The following is a 27430-nucleotide window of genomic DNA, read 5'->3' as shown; positions in this document are numbered from 1 at the left end:
CCGGATGTGGAATGTCACAGGTGTAACCAGGTATAACAACAAGCATGTTCGCGTGGAATGTGCTCGCAGATTTGTCCCGAGCTCTCCTAAGTTAAGTCACTTCGTCTTAAGTACCTGTCGGGTGTCGTTACTAAAGATCTCGAGTTCGATTCTGGTATCGTTAGCTGGTCATTTGGCCAGCCATGGCGGCCGATGGACGCCAGAAATTAAATACCTCGTTATTTCGACGATCCGCTCCCCGAGACGCCTAGAAAAGGCGATTCTACCCGATTGGGTATTAATTTTTAAGTGTTACTGTCATCCTGAGAGGAAGACCTCGATTTTCCAAGCCCGAGGAGCGAACGACGATTTACTGAACAATTTCAATTTCTATCACTTTAGCGAGCTCACGTAAATATCGTTCTCGCCCGTTTTAACCCTTTTCCTATATACCTCCATATGCTCTCCGCACATACACTGCGGATCATGTAGATACCATGTATACATCTACGAGTACAATTTTCCAATATCGAGACACTTTAACTTCGTTACTCAAAGTACAAGATTGCTTAAAAATGTACTTCTCCGATAGAGAAAAATATGTAAGTGTACGTACTATTTTCATTATCTTTTTACATACCGTACCACCGATCGGTACCCAAGAAATTGCCAATAGCCATCATGAACAGTGAAAAGAGAAGTAAATCAAGTAACAATTTAGCAATCCTTCCGCAAGGATTTTTTATTTCTCCTCCTATCGAGAACGCACGACTCTCGATAATTAATTTCCAGATACGAATTTCCTACTTTTCAACTCCTCTTCCAAGATTTTCTTTACCTAGCTTACGAAGTAGCCTAATCGATTTTCCTTCCATCGAATACAAGGGCGCCCACTCTAGCACGCCAAGGAAACTAAACGTGCGTTTTATTGTTCCTCAATTAATTTGTACAATTAGCGTCAGGAATCAGTGAATTCCGATTTGCCGCCTCGGAAAGGGTTAAAACGCGGAATAAATATCGTTAACCTAGTATTTTCCTCCTTCGATGACTTCGAATTCCTTGTTCAGTAGCACGTTCGGGAAACGAGAAACGAGGTACTTAAGTTTCCAAGCCGCAGGGTCGCGCGCATTCGTTAAGGAATCGTTACAAATCGTGCCCCGCGATAACGATGTCGCGGTCGCCACCGAAAGAGTCCACACCACGGAGAATAAAATAAGTTAGACGGTGGTTCTTTCTATTTCTCGTTTAAAATATTATGATACAAATTGCAGTTACTCTTTTATACTCTGGGTCCTAAGAGCCGTCGGTGTAGGCTTAAGTCGAGGAAAGTACGAAAAAATGCTCGCGTTACCGCCCTTCCACTCCCGAGGAAGGAGCGGCGGGTCCTTTTCTTCCATCTTTTCATCTTTTCTTTAGGAAAAAGAGAATGAGTGCTTTATACAATTCTCGCCTCGCGCGTTTACATCTTTATACATACATACGCGCGCGCGGTACTGATATGATTCTTTATTACAATATTATATGCTAGGATAGTCACCGACTAGCCGTCGACGACTGGGTAACATCTCTTCGGAACATACGTTATAACGCGCCCTAATAGACTCGAACATGACTGCGGCACTTTGAGAGCAGCTTTGAAGGCTGTGCGATGTGACGAACGGTAAATAAGCCTCCTACAGTTACTTAGTATAATTACACGATTATAAATAAAAAGTAAAACATAGGTATACGTGCAATGCCGTGAAGAGGGTCCACGACAAGATGGCGTCGCGGAGTTGTACTTTCGGTAGACTTGAAACCTCGAATTTCGGACATGTCCAATTAAGTACGTGGGCGTGACTCGCAATTCCCTAAGGGAAATAATAACCGGAATTACGAATTACAGGTGCAGCTGTGCAGATCCTTGGGTGTCTCTCTCAGGGGTCCGGTTCACCCCTTGGACCCTCGAGACGCGTGGCCGCCATATGTAAAAGACACGGATTGCGCAGTATGAGGTAACGATGGATTAAATAATTGATCCGCTACCATGAAGACATGGTATCTAAATACGAAACCGCGTTCTCCAGGAGAATCTCATCGGAGAGAAGTCGGTAATCTCGGGTGCTTCCTCGGGGAGCCTCGCCCAAACTCGCCCCCGAGTTAAGAAGTCGCTACTCCAACACCCTGAGGAAGTCTCCGGGCATCGGCATCGCTCAAGGACACGGGACTATAATTTTGGGTGAATCGCACAGCCTTGGGAAGCTTCGTCGCAAGGCCTCGGTCTCCCCGTTTCGCGTTCACAGGCGCTAGAAATCGTATCCTGGAAACAAGAAAAACCGGGGACGCCCGCGAGAGCACCGGAAGAGAAACTTAATACGAGGTTCCTGTACATTTTGGTCAATGTATAACGCCTCTTACACGTTTACGCCTTAGGTCTAACTGCGCCTCCATATTAAGTGGTTCACTTATACAGTCGCCGTCAGGAGAGGAAGAAAACGCAACTGACAGTGTCGCCATCAACCGACGGCTCCTTCAACCCGTCGATAATATCACAGATGAGTGAGTTTCCGTGTTGTGCAGAGCGCATCGCTATCTCAGGGTCCTGACCAGGGCATTGATTCGTTCGATCTTCTCGGCCAGCATCCGCCTCTCCGAGTCGAGGGCGGCTCGCGTCGACAGCAACTCGCACCTCCTTCGCTCCAGCTGGATCGCTTCCGACCGAAGGGCGTTCGACTGCGCTGCCAATTTCGACGTCTGACCTGCCAAGACCTTTCTCTCCAGTGATTTTTCTAAACCCGACAAGCAGAAGAGTTAAATCAGTGACATCGATTGGGCCAATCGCACGTCTCTAGATTATTAAGACATTGTTCATTGTGACAGACACCTCAGGTCCGAACTTAACGAAATGAACCTGGATTTTCATGCGAACGTCTAACCTTTAGAATATTCCCTGTAAGCCACGAGGATGTCCTCCAGACCGGTCCACTTGGGTCGGTCCTTCTTCTCGGCCATCTCGTCGACATCCTCGGAGATGTCGATGATCTTGCAGACCTGCTTGACTCCGTTTTCCCCAGGCATGGGCAGCATGGGGAACATGGGATAGTAGCTCGACACCACGGTCGGTACCAGAGGAGGAAGCGGAGGAGGACGTTCCGGGAGATGCTTCACTTTGACCCTGTCCAGGAGCCTCATCTTCTGGGGAGGTCGGGGCTGAGGAGGAGGGTTCTTCGAGTATATCTTGGCGATCCTCTCGCAGTAGGCAGTGACGGAGTTTGTACTCTTCCTCTTCTTCCGGTCTGCCAGGATGTATTGCCAGGTGATCTCGGCCTCTGCGAATTGAGAAACAATTCCGGATGAAATTATCCGCTACCTCTTCAAGGTAGAGCTTCCAATGAGAACCTTGTCTTACCATCTCTCTTTCCAGGTGGCATGACGTCAAGACCGATGGTCTTCAAGAAGCCGACCTTTGGAGCAAAGTCCGGCGCGTGGAGGAGGACATCGGGGTGTTCCCTCGGGATAGGGAGGACGCTCTGCACCGAAGGCTCAGAGTCGAGAGGAGGCTCCGGAGGTTCCGGATTCAGTCTGTACCTTTTCTCCACCTTGTGGAGCTCGAGTTCTGAAAACGACAGATTTCGGTCATACCTGAAGCACTCCTTCGAGGGGCACCCTCTTCGGCATCTCAAAAAGTCATCCTCGGGATAGTTACCATTTCGGACGCTGAGAGTGGTGAGTCCGAACATGGCCAGGAAGGAGAGTTTCTTCTCGGAGTACTGGAGCTTCGCGGGGGGGCCTTTGGTGATCCAAAGGTCGACGTCCCTGGCCTCCTCGTCGCCCTCGGAGTCGGAGCTGCAGCCCACCCCAGAGTTCCTCTCCCGCCTGCGTTTTCTGCGCCTCTCGGCGAGGTCCAAGCTGGACGTGAGTTCCTTTGGTTTCTCGGGCACCAGGAAGGACCTCTCCACAGGACTCTGCCTGGCCAGGGCCTTGCTGACGTCGGGCACGTTCAGAACCTGGAGCTCCACTTTAACCGGGATCTCGGCCAGGTTATTGCACTTGTCGGTGAAGCAGATGGGACTCTTGACCTCGGCCCCGGAGAAGTTGAGGAGCTTCTCCTGGTACTTCGGGATCTGCAGGAGCACGTTGGAGACGTTCTGGCAGGTGCGCAGCACCTCCTCGGACTTGATGCTCTGCATCAGCTGCGCGGCGTCGAGGTGTTTGGCCGCTGCAGGTTCGTTGTTTCCTGGGAACTTGATGGGCGGCTGATAGGCTGACAACGCGGACATCAGATTATTCTGCGCGACTTCCGCGTTGCTGAGACTGCTAAGATTGCTAAGATTGCTCAGATTACTCAGGTTGCTCTTGGCCTCGACCTCGACCTTACCCTCCTTCTCTTGACCGACGGAGAAACCCGCAGGTTGGAACGGAGACGTCCTGGCGGACTCCTGGTATGGTTGGTGGGTCAGGTTGATCTTTTCGGGATGCATCTGGGAATTGCCGAAGACCTGGTGCCTGGCGTTCTCTTGTAGGGCCTTCTCGGCCTTGGAACCGCAATCCCTGAGGACGCCCTCGGGACCAGCGGCCTTGTGCCCTGAGTTGAAGAGCTTCCCCGGTCCCGAGACCGAGTGGCCTCCGGAGTAATAATGACTCCCCTGGTTCTTATCACTTGCGACGATACAATTATTATTAATATTAGTCTGAGTGGAGCTGACCAGCGACTCGTGTTGCTTCCCCCCATTAGAAGTCCCGGACGAGCCGTTCGAGGGCGAAGCGTTCATTTTGGCCTGGTGATGCTGAGGATGCTGAACGGCGGAACCGAAGTGCTGGGGTTTGTACAGACCCGGCATATGAGAGACTGGAATATGCGGATGGTGATACGCCTGGTAGTTTAAACCCTGCCCGGGTTGCTGGACAGCTGCCGTCTTGCCGGGACCATCGCTCTCCAAGGTCTGACCGGTCTGCTGAGCTCCGGCCGGCGAAGAGGTGGAGGTCTTTGTAGACTCTTGGTGACTCATCTGCGCTTGCAAGCTGGAGCCATGGTTTTTCAGGACCGGCCTCTGCTGGGGCTTCGCGCTGCTTCTAAAGGAGTCCTCGAAGGGCCTGACGAAGGCCGGCTGGGCGACGCCAGTGGTGCCAACACTGCTGGTCGTGGTCACGCCGCCCCCCGCGGTGGTCCCGACCATGGTCCCATTGGAGCCGCCCGCGGATGCACTCAAGGTCGTGGTGGTCCCGGACTCCTTCCCTCTCCCATGTCCGTGCAAGATGGGCGGCGACTTCCGGGTGGCGGTCCCACTGGCGCTGTTGGTCATCAAGTTGGACCCATGGGTGGTTCCATGGTTGGGCATCAGGTTGGCCATACTGGAACCGCCGGCGGGGTGGGTCGAGCCGCTGGTTGTGGGGGCGATTCTCTGGTGCTGGTACACCGTGGTCACCGCGGTGGCGGCCGTGGAGGCGGCCGACGTGGAAATCATGGAGGTGGTAGAATGCTGACTAGAATGTATGGTGCTCGAGGGGACGGGGGGCAGATGGAGGGAGGGGATGGAGATGATAGGGGCGAGCGGCATGCCGAGGGCCGAGGGAGGGGGCGGGCCTATTACGCCGGCCGCTAGGGAGGGGATGGAGGAGATGGAGGGGATGGGCGGCGGGCCAATAGGGGCGCTGCTAATGGTCGGTGGTGGGGGGCCGAGACTCAGGGGCGACAGGCCTGAGCCGAGCGGTGGAGGAGGCATCGCGGAGGAGCTGACCGCGCAGATGGGCCCTGACCCCAGTGGAGGCCCCATCGGCGGCGCCGCCCCGGGGAAGGGGCCCAGTCTGGGGTGGTACATGGGTCCCGACTGGTCCCCTGACCCCGGGACTGGCCCCGACCCGGACTGCTCGTCCTTCCGCTGCTGATGCCCGTGACTCGGCGTTGCTGGACCGTTGCTGCTGCTGCTGACTCCGCTGGCGGACTCCTTCGCGCTCGTCCCTCCGCCGCTGATGCTCGGCCCGCTGTTGCTGACACTGGTGTTGCTCCCGTTCCCGGTACTGCTGGCTCGTTCTCGCTCGCGGTCTCGCTCCCGGTCGCTGTGCATCTGAGCCGCTATGGTCGGCTTCCTAGCTGGAACAAAGCCCGACACAGTGCTTGGTAACGCTACGTCATCACACTACGGGACGATACGCTGCTGGCTCCACGAGAGCGGACAGCGATTCTGAGGAGCCACGAAAAAAAGGAATCTGAGCGCGGAAAGAAAAAATCCGAAGCTCCTTTTAGCGTTAAAATACGTCTTTGAACTATTTAAAATCTATACAAGACATATTTTAACGCTGACAGTTACGCACGAGTGCGGACCTTAATTTTGGTGCTCGTTTACGTCGCAACCAATGATTAGAAAATTAATAGGGCTGTCTAATCAATTATTCGGTTGGCACGTAAGTTCGAGCCGGTAGATATTCCAAATGATGTCATAATTTTGTTTTTTATGCGAGGGATCGAAAAACTGCCTGCACGTTGGAGAGACATTACGAGGGAGAATATATGATTGATTAATGTTGGGAAATTTTAATTCTTGAGATCAACTCTTTTTTTTTTTTGTTATGCAAAACTAACGGCACGAACTTACGGGACGATCCGGTAATTCTCTGTACATTTGTAAAGTTAATGTCTCGCGGATAGAGATCATTTGCCAGCTTTTAAATAATGAAATTCTTCCCCCTGAAATAAAAAAGTCTAACCTTAATAATAAATGAAACGAGTTAGGTCGGGTCTCCCTGCGCGGTGAGATCCTCGTTCACCGAAGCGAGTGGTTTAATAATTAATTAATGGGAATATGTTGTTTTTTTTTTTTACGTAGGAAATCCGACGTCGCCGATGAACGAGGGTCAACGAGGAATAAATCATCAGTTAGAAAGTATTGGGGATGATTCCTGCGTGTTGGCACGAAAGGCTGGTTGGAGAACACGGCTCACCACCGACAGACACACTGACTGTTCGTTATTAATAATAATTGCCACCGTATCGCGAGCTCTGACAATTGACTTCGACTAATTACTCTCATTTCTTAACAGGTTGACAATAGGTAAAGACTCGAAGGATTGCCGAATCTTCCCCAAAACTGTATCCAGAAGTCGAGGGACAAGAATTCCAAGCCAGTCAGAATTTCGATCACTCTCGTTGTTGCTTTTTCTTTTTTCTTTTTTTTCATCCAATGTTTATTTTCAATTATAGTCCAAATATACACATGTTTACATAATAAATTATATAAAACGGTATAATTTTGACAAGAGAGAGATAGAGAGAGAAAGGGAGAGAAAGAGACAGAGGTAGAGTGAAAACAGGCATATATGGCAGGTTTCTATGTACACATTCGGTGGGTTCAGTCAGTGCGTGTCTTGTGTGTTAATGTGTTCTCCTATCCTACGAGTAATTAGGGATAACTCTTTTTCTATCCATCCTTCTTTCTTCCCTCATCAGGTTTCAATTAACAATTGCAGGAATCACTCGCAAGGGCGCGCCTAAAGAACAAGGACCTCGCGCGTTAACAAATCGGTCTCGTCAATTCAATTTCCACTTCCTCGAGCAACGTCAGGACTCTCGTCGGAGGGCTTTTCTCTCAGCTGCTACGAGAACGATCCGAGAGGTGCGTTAAAAATTAATAATAAAAAAAGAAACAAAAACAAGGGGGAGAGAGAGAGAAAGAGAGAGAGAGAGGAAATAATTAAGTCCTACGGGGTGAAGAACGGCGGGACCTGCACGTAACGTCTCGTCTCACTTTCATGGTTGCCTTACGCATCTACATAAAAAATTGCGTGTCAGTATGTATATATAACTTGGATATCTATTTATATATCTATATATGTACAACGAAAGGATTCGACAACGATTCAATTTTCTTTTTTTGTTCTTTTCAACTAGGAAAGAGGTGCGCCCGTGAAAACAACGCGTCAAGACACTCAACACATCCTCGAAGAGCCCCTCGTCAGGTGTCGTGCACTCTTATGGTAAATATGCGCCGCTAAAGACACCGGGCATTGTTTAAAAACGAGGTGAAAAATAACAAAAAAAAAATAAAAATAAAAAGAGAAACAAAGAAAACATCGAATGAACTAACTAAGGCAACGAGGCTCCGGCGATCCCGCACGCAGAAGGGGATTCCGATGTCAACGCGTTAAAAGGAATTTCACCCTTCTTCTCCCGTACTTCCACCTCTTTTGCACCTTCGACCTCGAACACCGGGAAAATGCAACTCGATCGGTGTTGCGGTTAAACAGTGGATGCACAGTTTCCCAGATAACGCGCGACACTCTTGGCCGAGTGCCAGGTAACGATCGCTTACATGATCTATCGTTTGATTGTACAGGACTAAAAGTAATTATGTACATGTAATTGTAAAGAGTGGAGTAAATGGCGGACTAGTGGGAAGGTCATTAAATCCCATTTTCCCGGTCTCGGATAATGGCCGATAACGAGGCTGACCGAGGCCTGCTTATCGTCGCCATCGGACAAGGTAACGATTCCGATGAGCCTGAACACCCAGCATCGAGACCATCAGAATTCGGCAAAGCGTTCCGATTTCCGGATCGAGTCGGGTGATCGAGACTAGGAGGCACTGATCGATAATATTAACTGGATAGCTGATACTTATTTCTCGTCCATACGGAAAGGTGAGGGAGAAACTCAAGGCACAGCCGGCACCTCTGAATACGTCAGAGGCATCAAAGAAGTACCGTCTACGCATGTGCAGAGGGAGCTGCAGTGCCCTGAAGTTCTTTTTCCAATAATCGTGCGGATACTCCTTTCGAAAGACGCGCCGCTGCCGACGCATGCGCGGATACTACAGTGTCTGTTGACGTGCCCGAAATCGGAGGCACGTGGTCGCTATCAATCGCCACGCCATTTTGTGGGGGGTAGCAGCTATCCGGTTAAGCTAGAGATCAGAGCTCGGAGGTCGAAGGTGCAAGGGCGAGAACCACCAGAGACTACGGGTCACAGCCCCGTTCAGGAACGAGGATCGTCCCGAAGGGCTTCGGAAGCATCCTGGGATTTGTCTCGATATTCGGGCCCCTCCTGATTTCTCACCGGAGCGATCCTCGCGCGTGCTTATCTAAACAAACCAGAATGCATTAATCCTAGATTCGATAAGAAACGATTCGCGAGTTCTATGGCTAGGGATCTCTCGTTTTACGTCTAGACTAAAATTAGAAGCGTTTCTCGTCCTGTATTCAGCGCCTGAGGGAGGTTCTCTCATTTTCGGATCGGCGGGGAAAGCCGGCGCAAGCCCACGCAAGGGTGACTCCCATCAATGGCCTTTGGCACGGTCGAGTTTGGCATTCGGTGGCTCAAGGACGAATCCCTGCGTCGATAAGCATGCGTTTAAGTCGAGACCCTGTTAGGAAGCGTTCTATGGCATGAAAACACAGAATTCTGAGGTAGGAACCCGTTAGTAGGCGGAAGGAAGAGAGAACGGAGTGGCTCGCCTTTGGCACGACCGCGTACTTCTGGGTGTAAGGTCTCCGCTTTACTTCGCCTAGTTTCTTCCGACCGACCCACTCTTCCATCGGTCCATCGCGTAAAGGAAACTAGACGCGCTCGCAAGGTTTTACTTTTCCCTCGTTCCGGCGACTCTACACTTTCTACGGTCAGGCACATAGAATTATAGTCCCAGTCAATGCCTCCGACGAACCAACGCGCCATCTTCGAAACTCCCCTATCTTCGGCGTATCGTACATATTCTCAATGTCTCTCGGACTCCCCCTGTACGCGACGTAATATTAAATCTTGTTTAAAAGGAGTCTACTCCAGCGCCACTCGGCGCGTCGGGAGCCATCTAACTCCCGAGAAGGAACTAAAGTTTCAAGATGGCCGCCGCGTCTCAAGATGGCGGACCGACCGATCGGCGTCGTCTCTTCGAGGGAGAACTCGCCCCGAATCTCGACGAAAACTCCTCGCGAGTCCCTCAATTTCGCCCTTCGCTCTTCGATCACAACTGCCTGAGGTACGTTCGAACGGGAATTCTAACCTCTAATCCGAGTCTCGGGTACGTTCCAGGGATATAAAACTCGAAGACGGACATCGAACGGTAACCTCGGTCGGGTCTTTCTCCCGAGTCCAGTCCTCGGGCTTCGAGGCTCCCTCTCTTTCTCTCTTTGACGGCGCCTCGCCATAACCTCAAAACTCTGCCCCTCTCTGTCCCTTTTCTCTCTCTCTCCGTGGCGCGAGCCGGTACGTGTCTCGCTCTCAACGGAAGGCAGTTTGAGGTGGAGCGACTCGCTCACCTGCAGTATCGGCCGATGCAGGTGCAGGTGCGCCGACCGGAGCTGCGGACGCGGAGCTCCTGGCGGCTCTTCTCCTCTCCTCCTCCTCGCGCATGGCGGCCTGCTCGCGCGCTTGCCGAAGACGGTGCTCCTCCTCCAATTTAAGCCTTGAAAAGGAACGTCTCAACATTACCACACTGTCCGGCAAGTACCGCACTACGTCACAGAGATCACGGGTACAATGAAATATCCGACAATAATCCAGGATTTCAGGACAAGGTGGTCTATCGGAACCGGAGGGGATCTTTCGTCTTTATCGCCAGCTCCCGACCGGGATCATCTCTTCGGACGAGGAGGGCTCACCTCTCGTGCATGACGGGCGGCATCAGGCCCAGCGAAGCTGGCGGCAGCATGTCCGGGCTGTATCGCAAGCCGTACAGAGGGTACGAGGGCAATCCAGGGAACAAAGGCGGTCTCAGCATTCCACACCTCTCCAAGTACAACTGTTCCTCTAACCTGGAAATTAAGGAAGGACCTTGGGATTAAATGTCCTTATCGAAGGGTAAGAGGCATTCGGAAGTGTTTCGTTGCGCCGCCGAAGGTACCCATATACTTTCATTGCTCCTTCCCTTTCTAGGTACCTCACCTATAAGCGTGCTGCAGGTGTGGCGGTGGGTAGAGACCATGATGGTAAGGACTGTAGGCCGCTGGGTCCAGGGCGAAGGCTGGAGGTGCGTGGGCAGGATGGTGCTCGGGCCGGTAAGGTTGGAACCCCGAACGAGCCAACAACTCGGACGCCGCCGCCGTGACGCTGTGTTTGCTGCTCTCGGTCGGTCTAGCAGTCGTGTACAAGGACGGGATCTCCTCGGGCCGTCTCTCGTGCGTCGATCTCTCCTGGAAGACGGAAAAACGATCCCGATCAGCATCGCCGACGCCTCATGGACGGAACTTCGATAAAAAGAAATTCACTCCTCTTGGAAAATGATTTAAATCCCCAAAAAATCAGGACTTAACAAAATCAATTCCATCATTAGAATAGAAGTCTCGTTAAAAAAATTACGATAAGCCCAGCAGGGTACATAAAAATCATGACTTCCGGTGGAAAATGACAAATCGTCGATTCCAATAAATTCGACAGCGTCAATGGAAAATCCTGATTTTAAGGGTGGAAATTAGTCGATCGACGTCGAGTTCATAATTATTATATACATAATATTAGTTCGCCGAGGACATAATTTAGGTTTCACCCGGTTTCCCCGTCAAAGCCACGTACGCGCAAACCAGTAGTTGCCGTTACCCCATTAGTTCTCCTCGCACTAATTAGCAAGCAGTTTGCGAGCAATGGAGAGCAAACAGTCGGTTCTACGTACGTGGCGTTGCATTAAACCGGCGGCCCGTTAACCGGGAAAGTGCGCCCTCATCTAACTCCCTTGTTTCGGAGTTTTCGCCCGAGAATTCCCGGCCGAGGGAGTTTCCTCTTTTGATCAATTTCCCGCTCGAGTCGTCCTCTCACCTTAGCTGGGGAGGGTCCTCTGACCAGAGGTGGGGGCGCCCTGGTTTTCGGACTGGCGCGGGGCTCCTCTTCCTGAGGAGCCGGTCCCGCCTGTTTGGCCAGGTTCCTCAGGGCTGCTGCGAAGCTTCTGCTGTTCTGCTGGCCTCCAGGACCCGGTCCCGGGGTATGGCCCTGGGGTAAAACGCCGGTACTGGGTCTGTGAGACTTGCCGATCGAGCTCGGCTGCGCTTTGGTACTGGCTGGCTGGAGACCTGGAGGAAAAACGATATTCGATCATCTTTATGATCATTCTATCGACAGGGCGAAAATCGGGCCCCGATAACGCGCCCATGGACCGTCAAGCCGTTCCGCGAATATCCGGGATTTTTCTAGGAATTATCTATAATACATAAATATTTGTATCAATGGCGTGAGACCCCTTCGAGGAGGGAATTTCTGTAAAGCAGGAATTTATGAACGTTTTGGAGATGTTATGAATTAATTTTAGAATCGGGAAATGCTTTTTTTTCATCAGGTTGATCTACGTCTCGAGAGACCTCGAGTAGAAGGGGGGGAATTAATCCGGGAGACGAGGAAGGTCCCGGAAAAGACGGATTCCCCTGGACGGGAAAGTCGCTCTCGAGAGGGAGAGGGAGTCTCCTCGAAGCTTCGGAGTTCTTTTCCCGGGTGAGAAAGCACGTCCCCTCGGCAGAGGACAGATCCTATCCCGAGGGAAGTGCTCGGGAAACGACTTCGAGATCGATCGCCATTGGCCTTCCCCCAGGAGCGTTTCTTGGCTCCTCTTCCTCTCGAAGGACCTCGTCGACGAGGAAGAAAAACGGATAGAGGGGGAGGGAAGGAGGCAAAAAGGAGTCTGAAAAATCGAGAAGAGAGAGAGAGAGAGGGGATCGATAGGCCACCGGAAGCAAGAGCAAGGCACCGTTTCTTCGTCGAGTACTGGGAATCCACCCTAACCCCGAGGCGATTCCAAAATTCATATTTAAATCCCGGTTTTCTCGATATCCTTCCTCTCCCTCCCTCCATTCCGGCAGATCTCGAGGAGGGACTGAAAGGGCAGAAAATCTCCAGGGGAGGTAAACCTGTCGCGAGGGTCCTTTCTTCCCCTGGTGTCTTTTTCTCGTCCCTCGTCTTGCCGGAAAAGAACCCGCTGACCAGCCTTGGGGCGGAACGCGGGGGAGGAAAGTGGGAAAAAGCGAGGACAAATGAAAAGAAATGCCATCCTGGAGTGGAGCACTTTAGGGATGGTCCTTGCGAGCCTGCCGGCTGGGATATCCGGCCTTAGTCTTGGCTGGCACTCTCCTGATGAGGAATTGAACGGAGGGTGGAGGAGCCTCCCTTCGGGATCGAGACCGGAGGAAGGGTTGCTCCCTCCCCCTCCTGTTATTTTTTCCTCTTAACCGGAGGGCTCGCCAGGGGTATATGGACCGGAACAAAGGACGACGTCTTACCCTGCCCTCAAAAAGGACACGTCTCTCCCCTCTCGTATCTTTGCGATCATCCCTTAACCGGGACTAAATTCCAGGTCGGAGTAAGACGTCGTCCAGGGGTTCGTTTTTTTCCCCCGAACCTTAAATCCTTTACCTGTCTCCTAAGGGCTATTTCCAATTCTTCAAAATTAACATTTCCATTCTGGATTTATTGAAAGAAAAAATCTACGTGGAAAATCACGATCAATCGGAATTTCTGCAGAATCGAGCGAATCGGGGATGCTCGAAATTCCAGATTCGGTCCTCTAACTTCCTTTTTGAAAATGTATACCGAAAATCACGGCGAACCGAAATTATTTTCCAAGACCGGGGGGAGGGGTGGGGGTGGGTGGGGCGATATTAAATCGCCCCCGCGGAATCGGGGATGCGGCGCGCATTTACGGGGGTGGCGGATATACCGCGAGGTGGATTTCCGACAGGCGAGGGAAAAGGAAGAAAAGGCCGGCGGGAGGAAAAAAGGCGGGATGAGAAGTGGAGGCAAAAAGAGGGGAGGGCGCGGGAGAGGCGCCGATCATCCAAGATGGATGAGAGGGTAGCGTCGAGAGGGTAGTTTGTAAAAAAGGTGCCGAGATCCGGAAGCCCGGGAGGGGGCGGGAGTTGACTCGGTCGGTAAAAGAGAGGGTTGCGAGCTCGCTAAGCGGCTTACAGTCTGTTACCATGGTAACCCCGTACCGCTAAGACACCCCCTCTGAGCCGCGGAATCCGCAACCTCCGACGCGGCGGGACCTCCCCCCCTGCGGTTTTCTATCCCACCCTCCCCCCGACATATCGGCGACTTTGGGGGGAGATTATGCGCTAACTTGGTTTTTACACCTCGGGGTAGCCTACCGAGTATTCAGTTTTCATGGTTTTTCTCGTTTTCCTCGTTTAAAAATTCAAACTCACGCCAGAGAGCGGAAGTTTTTAAAAATTGAAATCCATGCTAGGAAGCTGGAAGTTCAATTATTAAAAATTGAAATCCATGCTAGGAAGCTGGAATTACAATTTTTAAAAATTGAAATTCATGCCAGGAAGCTGGAATTTCAATTTTTTTTAAATTGAAATTCATGCCAGGAAGCTGGAATGTCAATTTTTTTTTAAATCGAAATTCATGCTGGGAAACTGGAATTTCAATTTTCAAATCCCCTCGGGGGTCGAGAGTCGAGGTCCTAGCACCTCGCGGACGTTTCCGGGGGCGTAGAGATCGGATTCTCGAGGGGGCGCGAAGAGTCAGAAAGGGGTGAAAGGGTTGAAGGGGACCCGCGGTATCGCGGCTCGATTCAGCCGACTCCTTGGCGTGCCCTGCCCGGTCGAGCGGTGGAATGTAAGGCGGAAAGACCGGAGGGCGGTTTCCGCCGATGCGAAAGTCAGCCCCCTCGAGGGCCCTCCGGAGCAACCCTCACGGCCTGTCTAGGGCGCCTCGACTGAATGCACTCCCCGGACGCCATCTTGCCTCCACCCTCGACGAGCCCCGGCTTTGCAACCTCCGTCCCTTAGGATTTTTTTCTCGCGACACCCCCCCCCAAAAAAAAAAGAAAGAAAAAAAAAGAAGGGCCCAAGCCACGTAAAATTAAATGCGCCTCGAAACGGCACCGATTTTCTAGGGTATCAGAATTTCCTTTATACCGGAAATGTTGAAGGAAAATTCAAAAGGAAAATTCCTTCCCTCGGGAATTTTTCAATTCTTTCGGAAAATCAGGAGCCAATTGCCAGGAAGGGGAGGGAAAAGAAGGGCGAAGGGCTTACCCCGATTCCTCAATTTCGGCTCTCGCCCCCGTGATTCCCTTTTCCAATCTCGCCGGGGTATCCTCCAGGAGCCCGGGGGGAAGGGGGAGGCGTTTCGGGGAGCACCCCTTTCTCGGCCGCCGCCGGAAACGGAGTGCATGCATATGTATGCAATCTGCATCCGTGCTTTTCCTAGGGAGAGCTCATGCATACGGGTCGTGTCATCCGACGCAGGGGTTGGGGGTTGGCGGCCTCCCTTTGACTTTTTCCCGACCCCCGCGAATCCCGAAAAGGTCCACGGAGCCGCGGACCCCCGGGAGGTTGGGGGCAAAGGGGGTTTATAAAGCCGCGCAAAGTCAGAGCCTCGGAGGGCTGGAAAAGCCCCCTGGGGGGAGGGGGGGNGGGTGGAGGGGCGGCGGCGAAAGATTGAAATCCTAAAATACGCGAGTTTACACCCCGGGAATTTCCGAGTCCCATAAATCCCCGGCAATATGCATACATTAGAGGGGCGGTTCCTGCTTTACCGACCGCGCACCCCCGCAGGGACACCCTCGGGAGCAAATGGCGCCGGAAACCCGAGGGTATCTTGCGCATCGAGTACACGTATAATGTATATATAGAGGCAGATATATCTACAGGGTGGAACGGAACTCGTGCCCGCGGTTTACGAGGACTATCCTCGTTGAAAATCGAGCCGAAAAGTCCCGCACGGGTATTCCCTACGACGCGTACTTCGTCCCTAATAATTAATTGAAAAATCGTCGAGGGGAATATCGCGCAGGTCTCCGCCCCCTCTAACGAGGGGTTCTTTCTCCCCTTTTCGACGGTACTTTTTCTTTCTTTCTTTCTTTCTTTTTTCTTCTTTTTTTTTTTTTTCCCTCCCTCAGATTACATCTCCGCGCCGTCGGGTCGGGGGTAAGTCCCTCGCCCTTCGGGGCCGTCTTCCGCGCATTGATTTTTCGCGAGGGACGCGACCTCCCTTTCTCGAGGGGGGGTGTGTCAAGGAGTCGGGGACATAAATCGGAGAAAAGGTTGCCGGAGGGACGAAGGGTCCACCCCTTGCTTTTCGTGTCTCGTTCCTCGTCGATACGTCACTCGCCGGAAGGGTTGATCGCTACCCTCGCATGGCTTCTCTCGTCCCACCCGGCCCTTAGGCCATCTTCAATTTCATTTGCATCCCCCTTTGAAATTCCAAAATTATTCCCCCTTATTCTTCCCTCACAAATACCACCAGCAATAACCACTCGATTTTCAATCCCCTTTTGCGACACCCCTGGGTCTCCTATTTTTCTATCTTACACGGTGAATATACATACAAAACAAACGAACTCATTGAAATCCATGAAAATCAAAGTTTTCCGGGAAATGGTTTTTTTAATTTTTTTTTTTTAATGTATTGGAATTACTAAAACGCTTTGAAAAAAAAAAAAAACATTAAAGGTAAATCATCGGAACAAAGATACCGGGTAAATGTGGAAACCGCGCAGAAAAGGTGCCGGGTGAAAATGTCCGGGTGAACGCAAAAAAAAAAATATTGCGGGGATTTTCCGCCAGCAGATCCCACGTAATAATTCCTGACGTCCAGGTAATATTCCGGGATAATTCCGATTATATCCCACGGGTGTCCTTCGCATCCCCACTATTACTTCCCCCCCTTTTCTTCTTCCTTTTTTTTCGTTTCTAAGGACGCCACCACCCCGGTGGGCAAACATGGCGGCCAAGGACGAGCTCGCATCCCCCATTTTGACTTTTCCACCCTTCATCAGCGGCTCCACCGCCGTCGGGATGCTCTCAATGGGGCTCTCCCCCCGGTGGCGGCCATTTTTCAACCCCCTTAAATTAACGCGTAATTACGCCACCCTTCGCCTCGGCCCCCCCCCCGGCTGGGGGGAGGGTGCGCACGCAAATCCGCCCGAGGGTTGCTTCTGGGTATTTTTCGTTCCTTCCCTTTCGCACCCCCAGGATCCATCATGCAAATGAAAATCGCTCGCAAATGTTGGGGCACCCGGCACGGGGGGGGGGCTATTTAAATAGAATCGACCGAATCCGATCGCGACTGACCGATTATTTTGAAATGCCCCGATCGGCTTCGAAATGTCAACGACGAGTCGAAACAACGCCGACGCGTTAAATTTTTTCGTCGATAAATCCATATCAAGGGTTTTGTAAAAAGCGTAATGAAAAGTCCTGCCGACCGGGAGGTATATTCGATATTAATATCGATCCTTCCATCTCAAGGGTTTCAAGAAATTCGGCCAATATTCAACGCGTACGAAGTTTTATTCGCTATTTTAATTTTTTTCTCTCTCTTTTTTTTTTTACGGAAATTTACGTAGCGCCGAATTTCATTCGCGATTTCATTTACTCGGTTTTTTCTCTCTTTTTTTTTTTTACGGAAATTTACGTAGCGCCGAATTTCATTCGCGATTTCATTTACTCGGGTATACATGCACGTGTGTATATATATACGTACAGCAGGAGAAATTTTATTTTCGATTTTCGTCCGCTAACTTGGACCGGGCCGGGAAATTTGATTCGCAGTTTATACGATTCCGTAATATAGAGCGAGCACATTTATCCACGATCCCCCCCCACGAGATTTTCGACGTAACTCGAGAAATTTCATTTCGCCGTCCCGAAAATCCCGCACAGCATGAAATTTTATCGGGGGATTTCGTTTTTTTGTTTTTTTTTCCCTCGTATAATTTCCGCGAGTACCGAGTAGTCGAAAGTGTTCTCGGGGGTTCCTGGGGGATCGAGTTTCCCGGAGGGAAAGTTCCTCTCGAGTTTCCCTTCCCCCCCAATCTCCACCTCGTTACTCCGCCGCCCCCGGGGGGGGAGGGTCGGAAATAAAAGGGATGAAAAATTCCCGATGCAGGTCCGGGAACAACCCTTGGAGTCCTCCGAGGGGTGGCTCGCCGAAACTCCGTCCGCCCTTACGAGTCCCTTGATATTTTGCCAAGCAACCCCGGACCCCCATAGAATCACCATATAAACGACTCTCGAGCTCGGCGGGCTCCCCATCGCCCCGCCACCCCCGATCCGACCCCGGATCCGCCCTAACCTCAAATGTGCCTTTCATTCCGGAACGGCTACGTGCCCGTTGGTTCGGAGCCCATGGGCGTCGGACTCGCGGGTGGATTCCCCCGAAATTTCGGAAGAATTCCAGGAAGATACCAGGAGAGGGAACTTCTCGGGAGAGGGTGGATTTCAACCCCCCTTGATTTCCCAGAGGGAGAATTAATAGGGAATTTCCTGGCCGGGGATAAATCTGGAATTTAAACCTCTCGCGGATGCGAGAAATTGCTAAAAGTCGGAACGACGTTTCCCGATAAGAGATATATCTCCATAGAGCGGGGAATTTTCCCGAGAGACCGCTTTTCAACCCCCGCGAGCTGCCTAATCTCGGGCGGGGGAATAAAAGTGAGGAGTAAAAGTAGAAATCGGTATCGGGGAAAGAACCCATCGCTTTTCGATTTAAATCCGCTCGGCTCGGTGGCGGATGAAGGAAACGGGACGAGCGGAATATCAATCGGGGAGGGGGCGGATAAGGGGGAAAGGAGGGATAGACGGAGAGGGAGAGACAAATGCAAAGCCGCGCCAGTGGATTCGACAGGCCCGTATGAGGTCTGGAGGGTGCCCAGGGGTACTTGGGGGTGTCCCCGTCAGGGTTGCGCGTCGACACCGTTCGGCCCCGTAAGGCGCTTTGGAATCTCCATATTAATTCGCTAGATCGTGAAACGTGACGGGAATCCGCAATTTAATAACGCTTAGCCCACCACCCGGGGGTCCCGTTTGCTCCCGCAGGATTGCGCCCCCTCCCTGTGGCAATCTGAGGAGGGGGTTCCCGGGGAGGGGGGGACGCGGAGATCGAAAGCCGAGGTCGCGTCAAATATTTACAAGCTTCCGCTCGTTCGGGGGAAATTATTTATGGCCTCCACCCCCACCTCCCACCCCCTCGGCGATTTCATCGTAGATTTTCCCCGAGAGAGAGAGAGAGACGAAGAGTAGAGGGAAAGGAGGAAAACGCGAGACCCCCCCCCCAAAAAAAAAGAAGGTCCGAGACCGCGGTGCGGTTTTTGCCACGTCTGCGCGGACATTCTCCCCGCGGGGGAGGAGGAAACTATAAAGGATAAAATTAAAAAAAAAAAAAACACCACCCCTCCCGTTTAATTATTCGCGTCGTTAAACATTAATTACGCAAATCGCGTCGGGAATTTCTAGGGGTGGATCGCCTACTCCCTCCGCCCCCCCCCCCCAAAGATATCGGGAATAACAATAAACCTGATTATTCTGAACAAATTATATATAATATAACATTACCGCGATCGGTTAACACTCCCAGGTGCGCTCTTATGGCATAAAAACTGCGGGAGGAGGTAGGGGTGAAACCACGTCGAAAATCCGAAAACGCCAAAAGGGGGTGGTTTAACCCCCCCGGTTGAAATCGTGAAAGCCATCGGGATTTCGGGTGCGGGCTCGGTCGAACGTCACGGTACGTGGGGGGACCCGGTCCCGTGTCAACCCCGCGGTCGCAGGGGGCGGCCAGGGTGGGGGGGGTGGCGAATAAATTCCAGGGGATAAATAGTAAAATGAAATCCGCACCGCCACTCTCGGGGGCCGCGCCGTGAAAACACGGCCGCTCATTAATTCCGACCGCCGCGGCTATAAAACCCCGGCGATGCGACACCCGCAACCCCTTTCCTGGTGGCCCCCCCCCCGGACGGGGGAGGGGGTCGACGGGGAGAGGCCCCCGGGCGCCGCGTTTCCACCGTATAAAACCCGTGTATTCAATTACCCCGGCATCGACCGGCCGAATAACGAATGTGCACGCCACGTAAAATTCCCACCCCCTGGTGACCCCCCTAAACCCCCCGCGCGGATTTTCCGCGCGACGGCCGACGTGCGATCGGGCCTGAAAAAGAGGGCCGCGGCCACGGTCGATACCCCTCGTGTGCTCGATTAGGGGTGCGAGTTCATGGGGGGGGGGGACGGGCGAAGGGGTAAGAGGAGAGGGCGAGGACTTCTTGCGGGGGTTTGGGGAGGGGAGTTTACTTAAAGAAAAATTCGGAATAGGGGTTGATGGCAGACTCGAGGGGTGGATTTTTATATTTCATACGTGTAATTCGGTGGAGGGGGTGGGGGCGGGATTTTTTTCTTCCCAGAGACCCGAAGGGGTTGGTATTGCAATGATTCTTGAAGATACGATACCGGCGACTGGGGAGGGGGGTGAACCTTTTCATTTCTTGCGTGACGAGGGGGGGCGAAATTTAGGAACGCTTAAGGGAGGCACATTTATTTCCCCCGCAGGGATATGAGGACGCGGGTGGATGTCATAAACGGTGCGGAATTGCGCGTTCAACGACGAGGAATCCATTAACGGCGTTTTAAAAATCCCGGGGAGGGGGGGTTAATGGGGCGGCACCCCCCTTCGCACCTTCCAGCGTCCCCTCGGATTCTTCAGGACTTCCGGTGGAGCCAAGTTGACTTGCCCGCTCTTGGGGAAAGGAGGGACGGTGGGGGGGTACTCACCCCCGGCCCTCGAGAGCGATTCGCTGAGTGACGTTTGCGGGCAGAGAAGGGGGGCTGAAATTCGCGGGCTGGGCGCGTCGGGGGGTGAGAAAATCGCTAAAGGGGATTCGAGCGGTTTCCCAAGGGATCAGTACCTGTTGGGGGTTGCTCGCCATGTTTATCGACTTTCCGCGCGTTGTTTGCGGAACCCGTCGGTTAAGCCGGGTATCCGGCCCGCCCTGCGGGGGGGCTCTCAATCCTGGAAATCCCCCCCTCCCCATGGAGCGGCGCCCTCCTTCCCAACACCCCTCGCCGAGACTGGAACCGCGGAATCTAGACCGAGCGGAAACCGCGGACTCTCTCGTTACCGACTCCCGGAAACGCCAATCGGAAGGCACCTCTCGCCGATTTGGAGCGAGACGCTGCGGAGAAATTCCGCGCCGGATCGATCGCGGGGATTTCACGGCGGGACACCCGGAAACCTCGAGAAACGCGCGTTCAACCCGCGAATTTCGAGGGAACGGTCCTCGCGGCAATGCTAGCCAACGCGGTAGAGCTTCGCGACAAGTATACATATAGGCTGCCTCCACGTCTCGGGACGATTTCAAATTTCTAATCGTCAACCCCTTAACTTGTGTGCTCGAGTTAATTAGAGCGCGCTAAACAGGCCAAAGTGTGCACACTCGAGATAATTCGAGCGGCATTGTATTTTATATTACTATAATTTTTCACCCTCGAATATAATCGAGAATTTTATTTTCTTGCCAAGACAATGTCCTAGTGTTTTTTTTGTACATAAAAAAAAGTTTTTTTTGGCCGGTTTTTTTTTTTCAAAAATCTTAAGGGGTTAAGATGACTCCACATTTCGAATTGCCCCGAGCCCCTAACCCTAAGAGGCGCGTCCACCCCTCGAGTCGGGCCACGATCCTCGGCGATATCGCTGTCCATGTATCCCGCGACAATCCCGCGGATCGAGTCTCTCCCGATCCCACAGCAACACGTGGGAAGGCCGTGAGAGCGCGCCTCCACCCCAGAGGGTGGGGTCGAACGCCGAGCGATAACGGCGCGGCCCGAGTGTCACGCCCGGCCACCCCATCGGTGCTCCATCCGCTCCGAGCGGATGACAAAGGCCGAGCCAGCCCGCACCGGGAAGGGGTTAAATCCGGAATGCATGAGTGCGCCGATTGTGCGCCCGCGACGCGACGCCATGGATAATGGATCCGCGCATAATGCATGCCCGAGCCCCCCCGAAATTCAGATTTTCGCCCCCCCGGAGGACGACCTCGAGCCAGGGAATTAACGGGTCCGATTAAACCGGAAAAGCCCGAAAATTAAGAAAACGAACCTCGACGTCGAGACGGGAAAAAAGATCACTTCCACCCCCAGGAGAATACCACACCAGGGAGGCGAGGAAATTTCAATTTCGCCTGATTATTAAAAATCCTTCGCAATGATAAGTGACCGGTTTATAAAGGGGAGGGGGGCATTTCGGACGTCGAGATGGGAAACATCCCTGAAATGACTTCCGCACCCTCGGGGGGAGGCAGGGAGAAACCATGGAAATTTCGGACACGTGGGGCCGAAGACAAATGTTCCTGGATCAAACAACCCCCTGCCGTCCACCCTGGCTCGCCATCGCCAACGAGTTTGCACTTTCGTTGATCCCGGCGAACAACCCCCCGGTAATCCAAAGGGGTTGCACGTCCGCGCCGAAGTTCAGCGAACCCGGGAGGGGGTGTCACATATTGGCACGTCGCCCCCGGAGGGCGCATCCGCCCCCTCCCTCCCCCCGTGAGTCACGCGTGACTCACGAGTGGGGTGGCCGCGCTAATCCGTTACGGAAGGCAATATGCGTGTATCCGGGGTATCAGTTAACCGCATGCGATATTGCGGCCTCGATGGCCCTCGGGCACCCCCGGCGACATCTACTAAATGCCCGCCGAAAGGGGTTGATGAGCGCGGGGGTGGCTTTTTCCGATACGTCCCGAACATAGGGACGCGTCCCGATGGCCGGATAACCGATAAATATTGCTCTCGTTATTTCTCCATACCCCTCGAACGGGGCAAAATCGAATTCTCAAGGTTTCGCCATTTGTCTCTTAGCAGCCCCGCAAAGAAACGCGAAGCTTACCCCCTACCGAGATAGGAGGGAAAATCCACAAGGTTCTGGACATTCCAAATGAAATTCTGGTTTCCACCGTGATATGAAAAGCACCGAGGAATTTCATCGATCACGGGAACACGTCTTCTTTTCCCCGTCACTAAGGTTATTTTTTTTTCTTTTTTTTTTTGGTACCTCGTAAGGGATGCGCGATATTAAAAATCCGTTCGGTGCATCGTGTTCCACTCTTGAAGAGGGTATTTTTTGTGGGGAAACACTTTTTTATGGGAGCGGTGGAAAGGGGGTATTTTGGGGATGAATGGATTTTGCGCCACCCTGTACGGGTACAGGGAGGGGCAGGGAAAAACGGGCCGGATTGACTGCGATGCGAAAGCGAGATTGGGAGGGGATTTTTTTTTTCTTTCTTTTTCGTCAGCACGGACTCGTGCATTTATCCAGGTGCACTTGCACCCCTGGAAATTGCACCCGAGCGGGCAGGGGGATCGGAAAGACCGGACGAGGGTGCGGTTAGCCGCGAGAGCGAGGTTATGTATCTCGCGAGCCATCGTATGGCGTGGCCGTATTAACCCCCTTCGGGGCAATCGGGGCACCCCCGGTGCACCCCCGGTGCACTAGCCGAAAGGAACGAGTTGCAGCCCCCGATTGGCCTCGGTTTCGCGCGCCAATCGTCCCCGAAATGGCAATAATAAAAGAACAAAAAAGGGGAAAACCAAATAAAAGTGAGAGAGGAGTAAACGCGGGAGCGAAATAATGGATAATGGAAACGGTATCCGGTTTTCCGACATCATGGCCACCGTGGGAATTGTCACCGAAATTGGCCCGTTTCGAGAATTTCCCCCGCTTTATTGGGACCCGGGGAAGAAATGATTTTCCGCCGGCAATAGACGTTTAATCGCGCGACCGAGTCCGGCGAAAATGGCGGAGGACAGCGAGAGGGCGAAACGCCGTTTCCCGATATTTCAATGGAACCGAATTTAAATGAAATATTTCCCATTAGGAATAATTGTAAATAAAATCACGCCGGGAATAGAGGCCTTTTTGTCGGTTCTCGAAATTAGGTAAAAACGAGTTATTGGATTTTTGGCAAGGGAGGGACATTTTTGGGCGCTTCTTTTTTTTTCCTTTTTTTTTTATATTATACAGAAAGAGAGAGAAAGTGGGAAAGAGCGGACCTCGCCAAATGCAGCGGGCAAACACTTGGCGACGCCTTCATCAAGAAACTTTGGCCCGGGCTCGGGGGGCGACTTTCATTTCCGGCCGCTGGGCCGAGCCGGAAGAGACTCGACCGAGCCACTTCCGGAACAGACACGACCGGGCACTGGGGGGAAAATGAGATTTTGGGATTCCGAGATTTTGGAACGGCGGAGTCCTCGTAAAATACCGGAATGACCGACTTAAAGGCACCGGAAGTACCCGTGGACGCCGAGACGTCCCCTCGAGCTCCCGGGATCCCAAGTCCGCCTAGAAGGGGAAGTTCAAGATTTAGCAATACCGGGTCCCCAGAATGGCGAAGCCCTCGTAAGATGCTGGAACACTCGACTGGAGGGCGCCGTTCCCCTCGGACGCCGAGACGTTACTCGACCGCCGGGGTCCTGAATGCAGGTCTAGTGCGACGCCGGAAGCTCGACCCTTCCCTCCACCCCGAGCGCGCAGTTGGCAAACTAGTTGCCGCGGCTGACTCGGGGCCGAGCTTTTCCACCCCGAGGTCCCTCCTCGTTTCCCGACATTTCCCAACTTCCTTCCGGGAAGAGGCAAAACTACCCTCCCTCGTATTCTTCTTTTTCCCTCTCTTCCTCGTCCTCTAACTCGCCTCCCCGGGGAAGGATGAGGCGACCCGGGGGGAGGGAGAAAGACGGCGAAACCGCCATCCATCCCCCCTTTCTCGCCCCTTTGGGGAAATTTCCCAACTCGCCCGTGTCTCGTTTCCTCCGGAACCGGAAGTGACCTCCGCTATCCTCGGGGGCGGTTTCGCTCCTTGCCCCCTGAAGACGGAATCCGAGCTGGAAAATCACCCGAGCTCGTCCAAAATAAATCCCGCATGGTAATGTAATCAGCTCTTGTGAATATTTTTCGAAATTTCCCTCAAAGGTATATAATGAGTTCCCCCTTAATTCTCACTCCCCCGCCTGGTCTTAAGGTGATATGTACGTACCAAAAAGTCAAAATATTTATAAAACTTATCTCCAAACTGGGTGCACCGAATTATCTGAAACTTTAACACGTGATTATGGAGGCTCTAAGGAAGAACGCGCTGTTCGTGAAATTTCATATTTCGAAAAAAAAAATATATATATATCTTTTTTTGGTTTTTCACTGAGATAAATGGAACATTTTTTTCAATAAATCAAATTTCACGAGCAGCGCGTTCTTCGTTAGACCCTCCGTAATCACGTGTTAATGTTTCAAATAATTCGGTGCACCCAGTTTGGAGAAAAGTTTTATAATTATGTTGACTTTATGGTACGTATATATCACCCTTTCATATCACCTTAAGTCCCTTAATCGCGAATCGTCCCTCACCCGGGATGCCACCCCCTGACCATTACTCTCCCCGTAACTTGTCGATCGTTTAACCGCCCCCAACCCCCTCGGGGGGGTTCGGTCGAGCTTTAATCGGGATTTTAATCGCTTCTTTCGGATCCCGTTAAGAGGGTTAATCGAGGCTCGTTAATACTCCGGAAGGGTTGATCCAGCCCGAAGGGGGTGGGTGGCCTAATCGTCGAGTCGTTAGTCTCGTGGAAGCCACCCCGAAGTACGGGGTGCACTTTGTCTTGACGTCCCCCTCGTGTCCCCGACCCCCGACTCGAGGGCGAACCCTCAACCCCTTGCCTCGTTAATATTAATTAACGGCGGTGACACGGCAACCCCCTCTCCACGTTTGATCAGGTTAGACCACTCGGGGGACGAGTCAACCCCCCACCCCCACCCCCACCCACCGGCCAGCCAATCACGCTTTAACCCCGCCGACCACCCCCGCGGTAATTTCCGCCACCCCCTCCCTGGCACCCTCGACTCTAATCAGCGGGGCAACCCCCGTTGGCACTTATCGACTCGATTTCGATTTACGGCCCACCCCATCGTTTCGAGGGCGATTGTTCCGTTTTCCCCCCCGTAGGATTTTTTTTTTTTTTTTTTATTCAAGAGAGAAGATTTACGTTTACGGGAATTTCCTCTAGGAGGGAAATAATAGTTCATATTTCGGAGACAGGAATTTTGTGATTAAGCGAGAGATGCGAGGAAATTTACTAATTTTTACTAATTTCGCAATTAATTACGATGATCGATGTCAATGTTAGAATTCTTAGCGATTTTGGTTTGAGATTTAAATCTACCCTCCCCGGTTAGGGTGGCAGCTCCAGTCTGCAATTTTTCCAAGACGAAGAGACCCCGAGTCGCTTTCTCACGTCCTTCGAGTTCCTCGAGTCCTCCGGGGATCCTGGACTCTCGAGGTCTCGAGGAGGTCGAGGAGAGTCGATATCGCCCCGAAGAGTCCTCCTCGCTCCTTTGGTCTTTCCCGGCTCATCGGGCCGGCCTTTTGTGCCGTACAAAACGATCCCCGAGGGCAAAGGTCCGGGAGAGACGTTAAGGACCTCCTCGACCTCCCGAGGACCTCGAGGTCGCAACGGTCCCGACCTAACCGGCCTGTCCGGCCGATTTAGGAGGACCTAGGTCCTCCCGGACAACCCCTCACACGTGTTAAGGGGTGACGGCGATACACCCGGGGATGATTTGTGATTATAATGACGCACCCGGGATGATTTATCGCCCGGGTGGCACACGTGGCTCCGACTGGCGATCCTTTTTGCAGTCGTTAAACCGACCTCTACTTCTTGTCGATTCCAAAGCGTTACGACTTCGATCTCGACCGGATGGTAACGAACAAGTAGCGCCTCTTTTTGCGCGGCTCGTTAGCGACCGACGTCTCCACCTTTTTCAGGCGAAACTCTATTATGGATTTCCCGCGGTCAAACCTAACCTATAAACTTGTAAGAATTTCTAGGAATTCAGGCGAAGTTTTTCGCTTCTTCAAGGCGTCGCGCCATCTCCGTTTTTCACCTGGAAATGCGGTTTCACATATCCAGGGAAGTCGCGGGGTCAGACCTAACCTATAAAAATGTAAGGATATCTGGGAACCCCCCGGAGGACCCTAAATCCCCCGTATCGCCGGTACTCGATATCAAACGACAGGGGGAGAATAAATTAGGTATCCCGTTTAACGGAAAGCATTCCGCGACGACGTGTTCCGGGGATTTTTCCGCGCCTAAACCCTACGTGACGGGGAGCGGAAACAATTCGTTTATGCGAGACGCGTCGCCTCGACATTCCGCGTGCGGAAGGGGACGGAAGAAAAAAGGAGAACCCGTGGAAAAGTAGGGAAAAAAAAAGAAAAATTGAAATCCACGTGCAACGATCATGGAGGGGGAAACGCAACACCAGTATGTTGGATTTATGATAAGGGGGAACGAGGAGGGGGAATGAGCCCCCCTCAAGATTCCGGAAGGGATCGCGCCCCCTTTGGCTCTAATCACGTCTGATCCGGGGTAAAGCCGCGGGGGGTTCGTGGGGAGGATAAGAATAAGTAGGAAATATGAGTCCCCTCCCTCCTCCACCACTCGGCGCCATTTTGCAAGATTAATCCCCCCCGCGGCCAAGGAGAAAGACAGGAAGAATTCCGAGAGGGCGACCCCCTGTATACTCTCTTGTCCTTAAGGAGGTATTTTTAATAAAGGAGCTCCCTCCACCCCGACCTCCGTCTATCCATCCCGCGTAGCCTCTTAGCGACTCCGCGGGACGGAAATTACCCTTTTCCCCGTGGGACAGGGGGGCGTCTCTTTATCCGCACTTCCTACCGACCGTCGGTATTGCAGGGAGCACCTCTATCGTAGGGGTGACCCGCGGAGTACGGGACTT

At 52.4% G+C, this 27430-nt stretch overlaps 1 protein-coding gene and 1 long non-coding RNA gene across 2 annotated transcripts in view; one reads left to right on the top strand and one right to left on the bottom strand.

Moving 5' to 3' along the window:
- Positions 1-1192: 1192 nt before the first annotated feature.
- Positions 1193-27430, bottom strand: part of LOC111673854 — a 43775-nt gene continuing 17537 nt past the window's right edge. The window contains exons 2-9 of the mRNA XM_023434633.1: positions 11696-11946; positions 10829-11076; positions 10546-10698; positions 10204-10349; positions 3665-6049; positions 3368-3574; positions 2895-3287; positions 1193-2747 (exon numbers count right to left, since the gene is read on the bottom strand). Of these exons, the coding sequence (XP_023290401.1) occupies positions 2548-2747; positions 2895-3287; positions 3368-3574; positions 3665-6049; positions 10204-10349; positions 10546-10698; positions 10829-11076; positions 11696-11946 (3983 nt within the window). The 3' untranslated portion in view covers positions 1193-2547. The remainder of the gene's footprint in view (positions 2748-2894; positions 3288-3367; positions 3575-3664; positions 6050-10203; positions 10350-10545; positions 10699-10828; positions 11077-11695; positions 11947-27430) is intronic.
- On the top strand, positions 5168-10151 carry LOC105694795. Its single transcript, XR_001103549.2, has 4 exons — positions 5168-5300; positions 6783-6917; positions 6997-7007; positions 7423-10151. It is a non-coding gene; the product is annotated as an uncharacterized LOC105694795 (long non-coding RNA).

This window comes from Orussus abietinus, unplaced genomic scaffold, assembly GCF_000612105.2.
Source record: "Orussus abietinus isolate OABI.00-Male unplaced genomic scaffold, Oabi_2.0 scaffold79, whole genome shotgun sequence".
Taxonomy (NCBI): domain Eukaryota; kingdom Metazoa; phylum Arthropoda; class Insecta; order Hymenoptera; family Orussidae; genus Orussus; species Orussus abietinus.
This window is presented reverse-complemented; position numbering and strand designations above follow the sequence as displayed.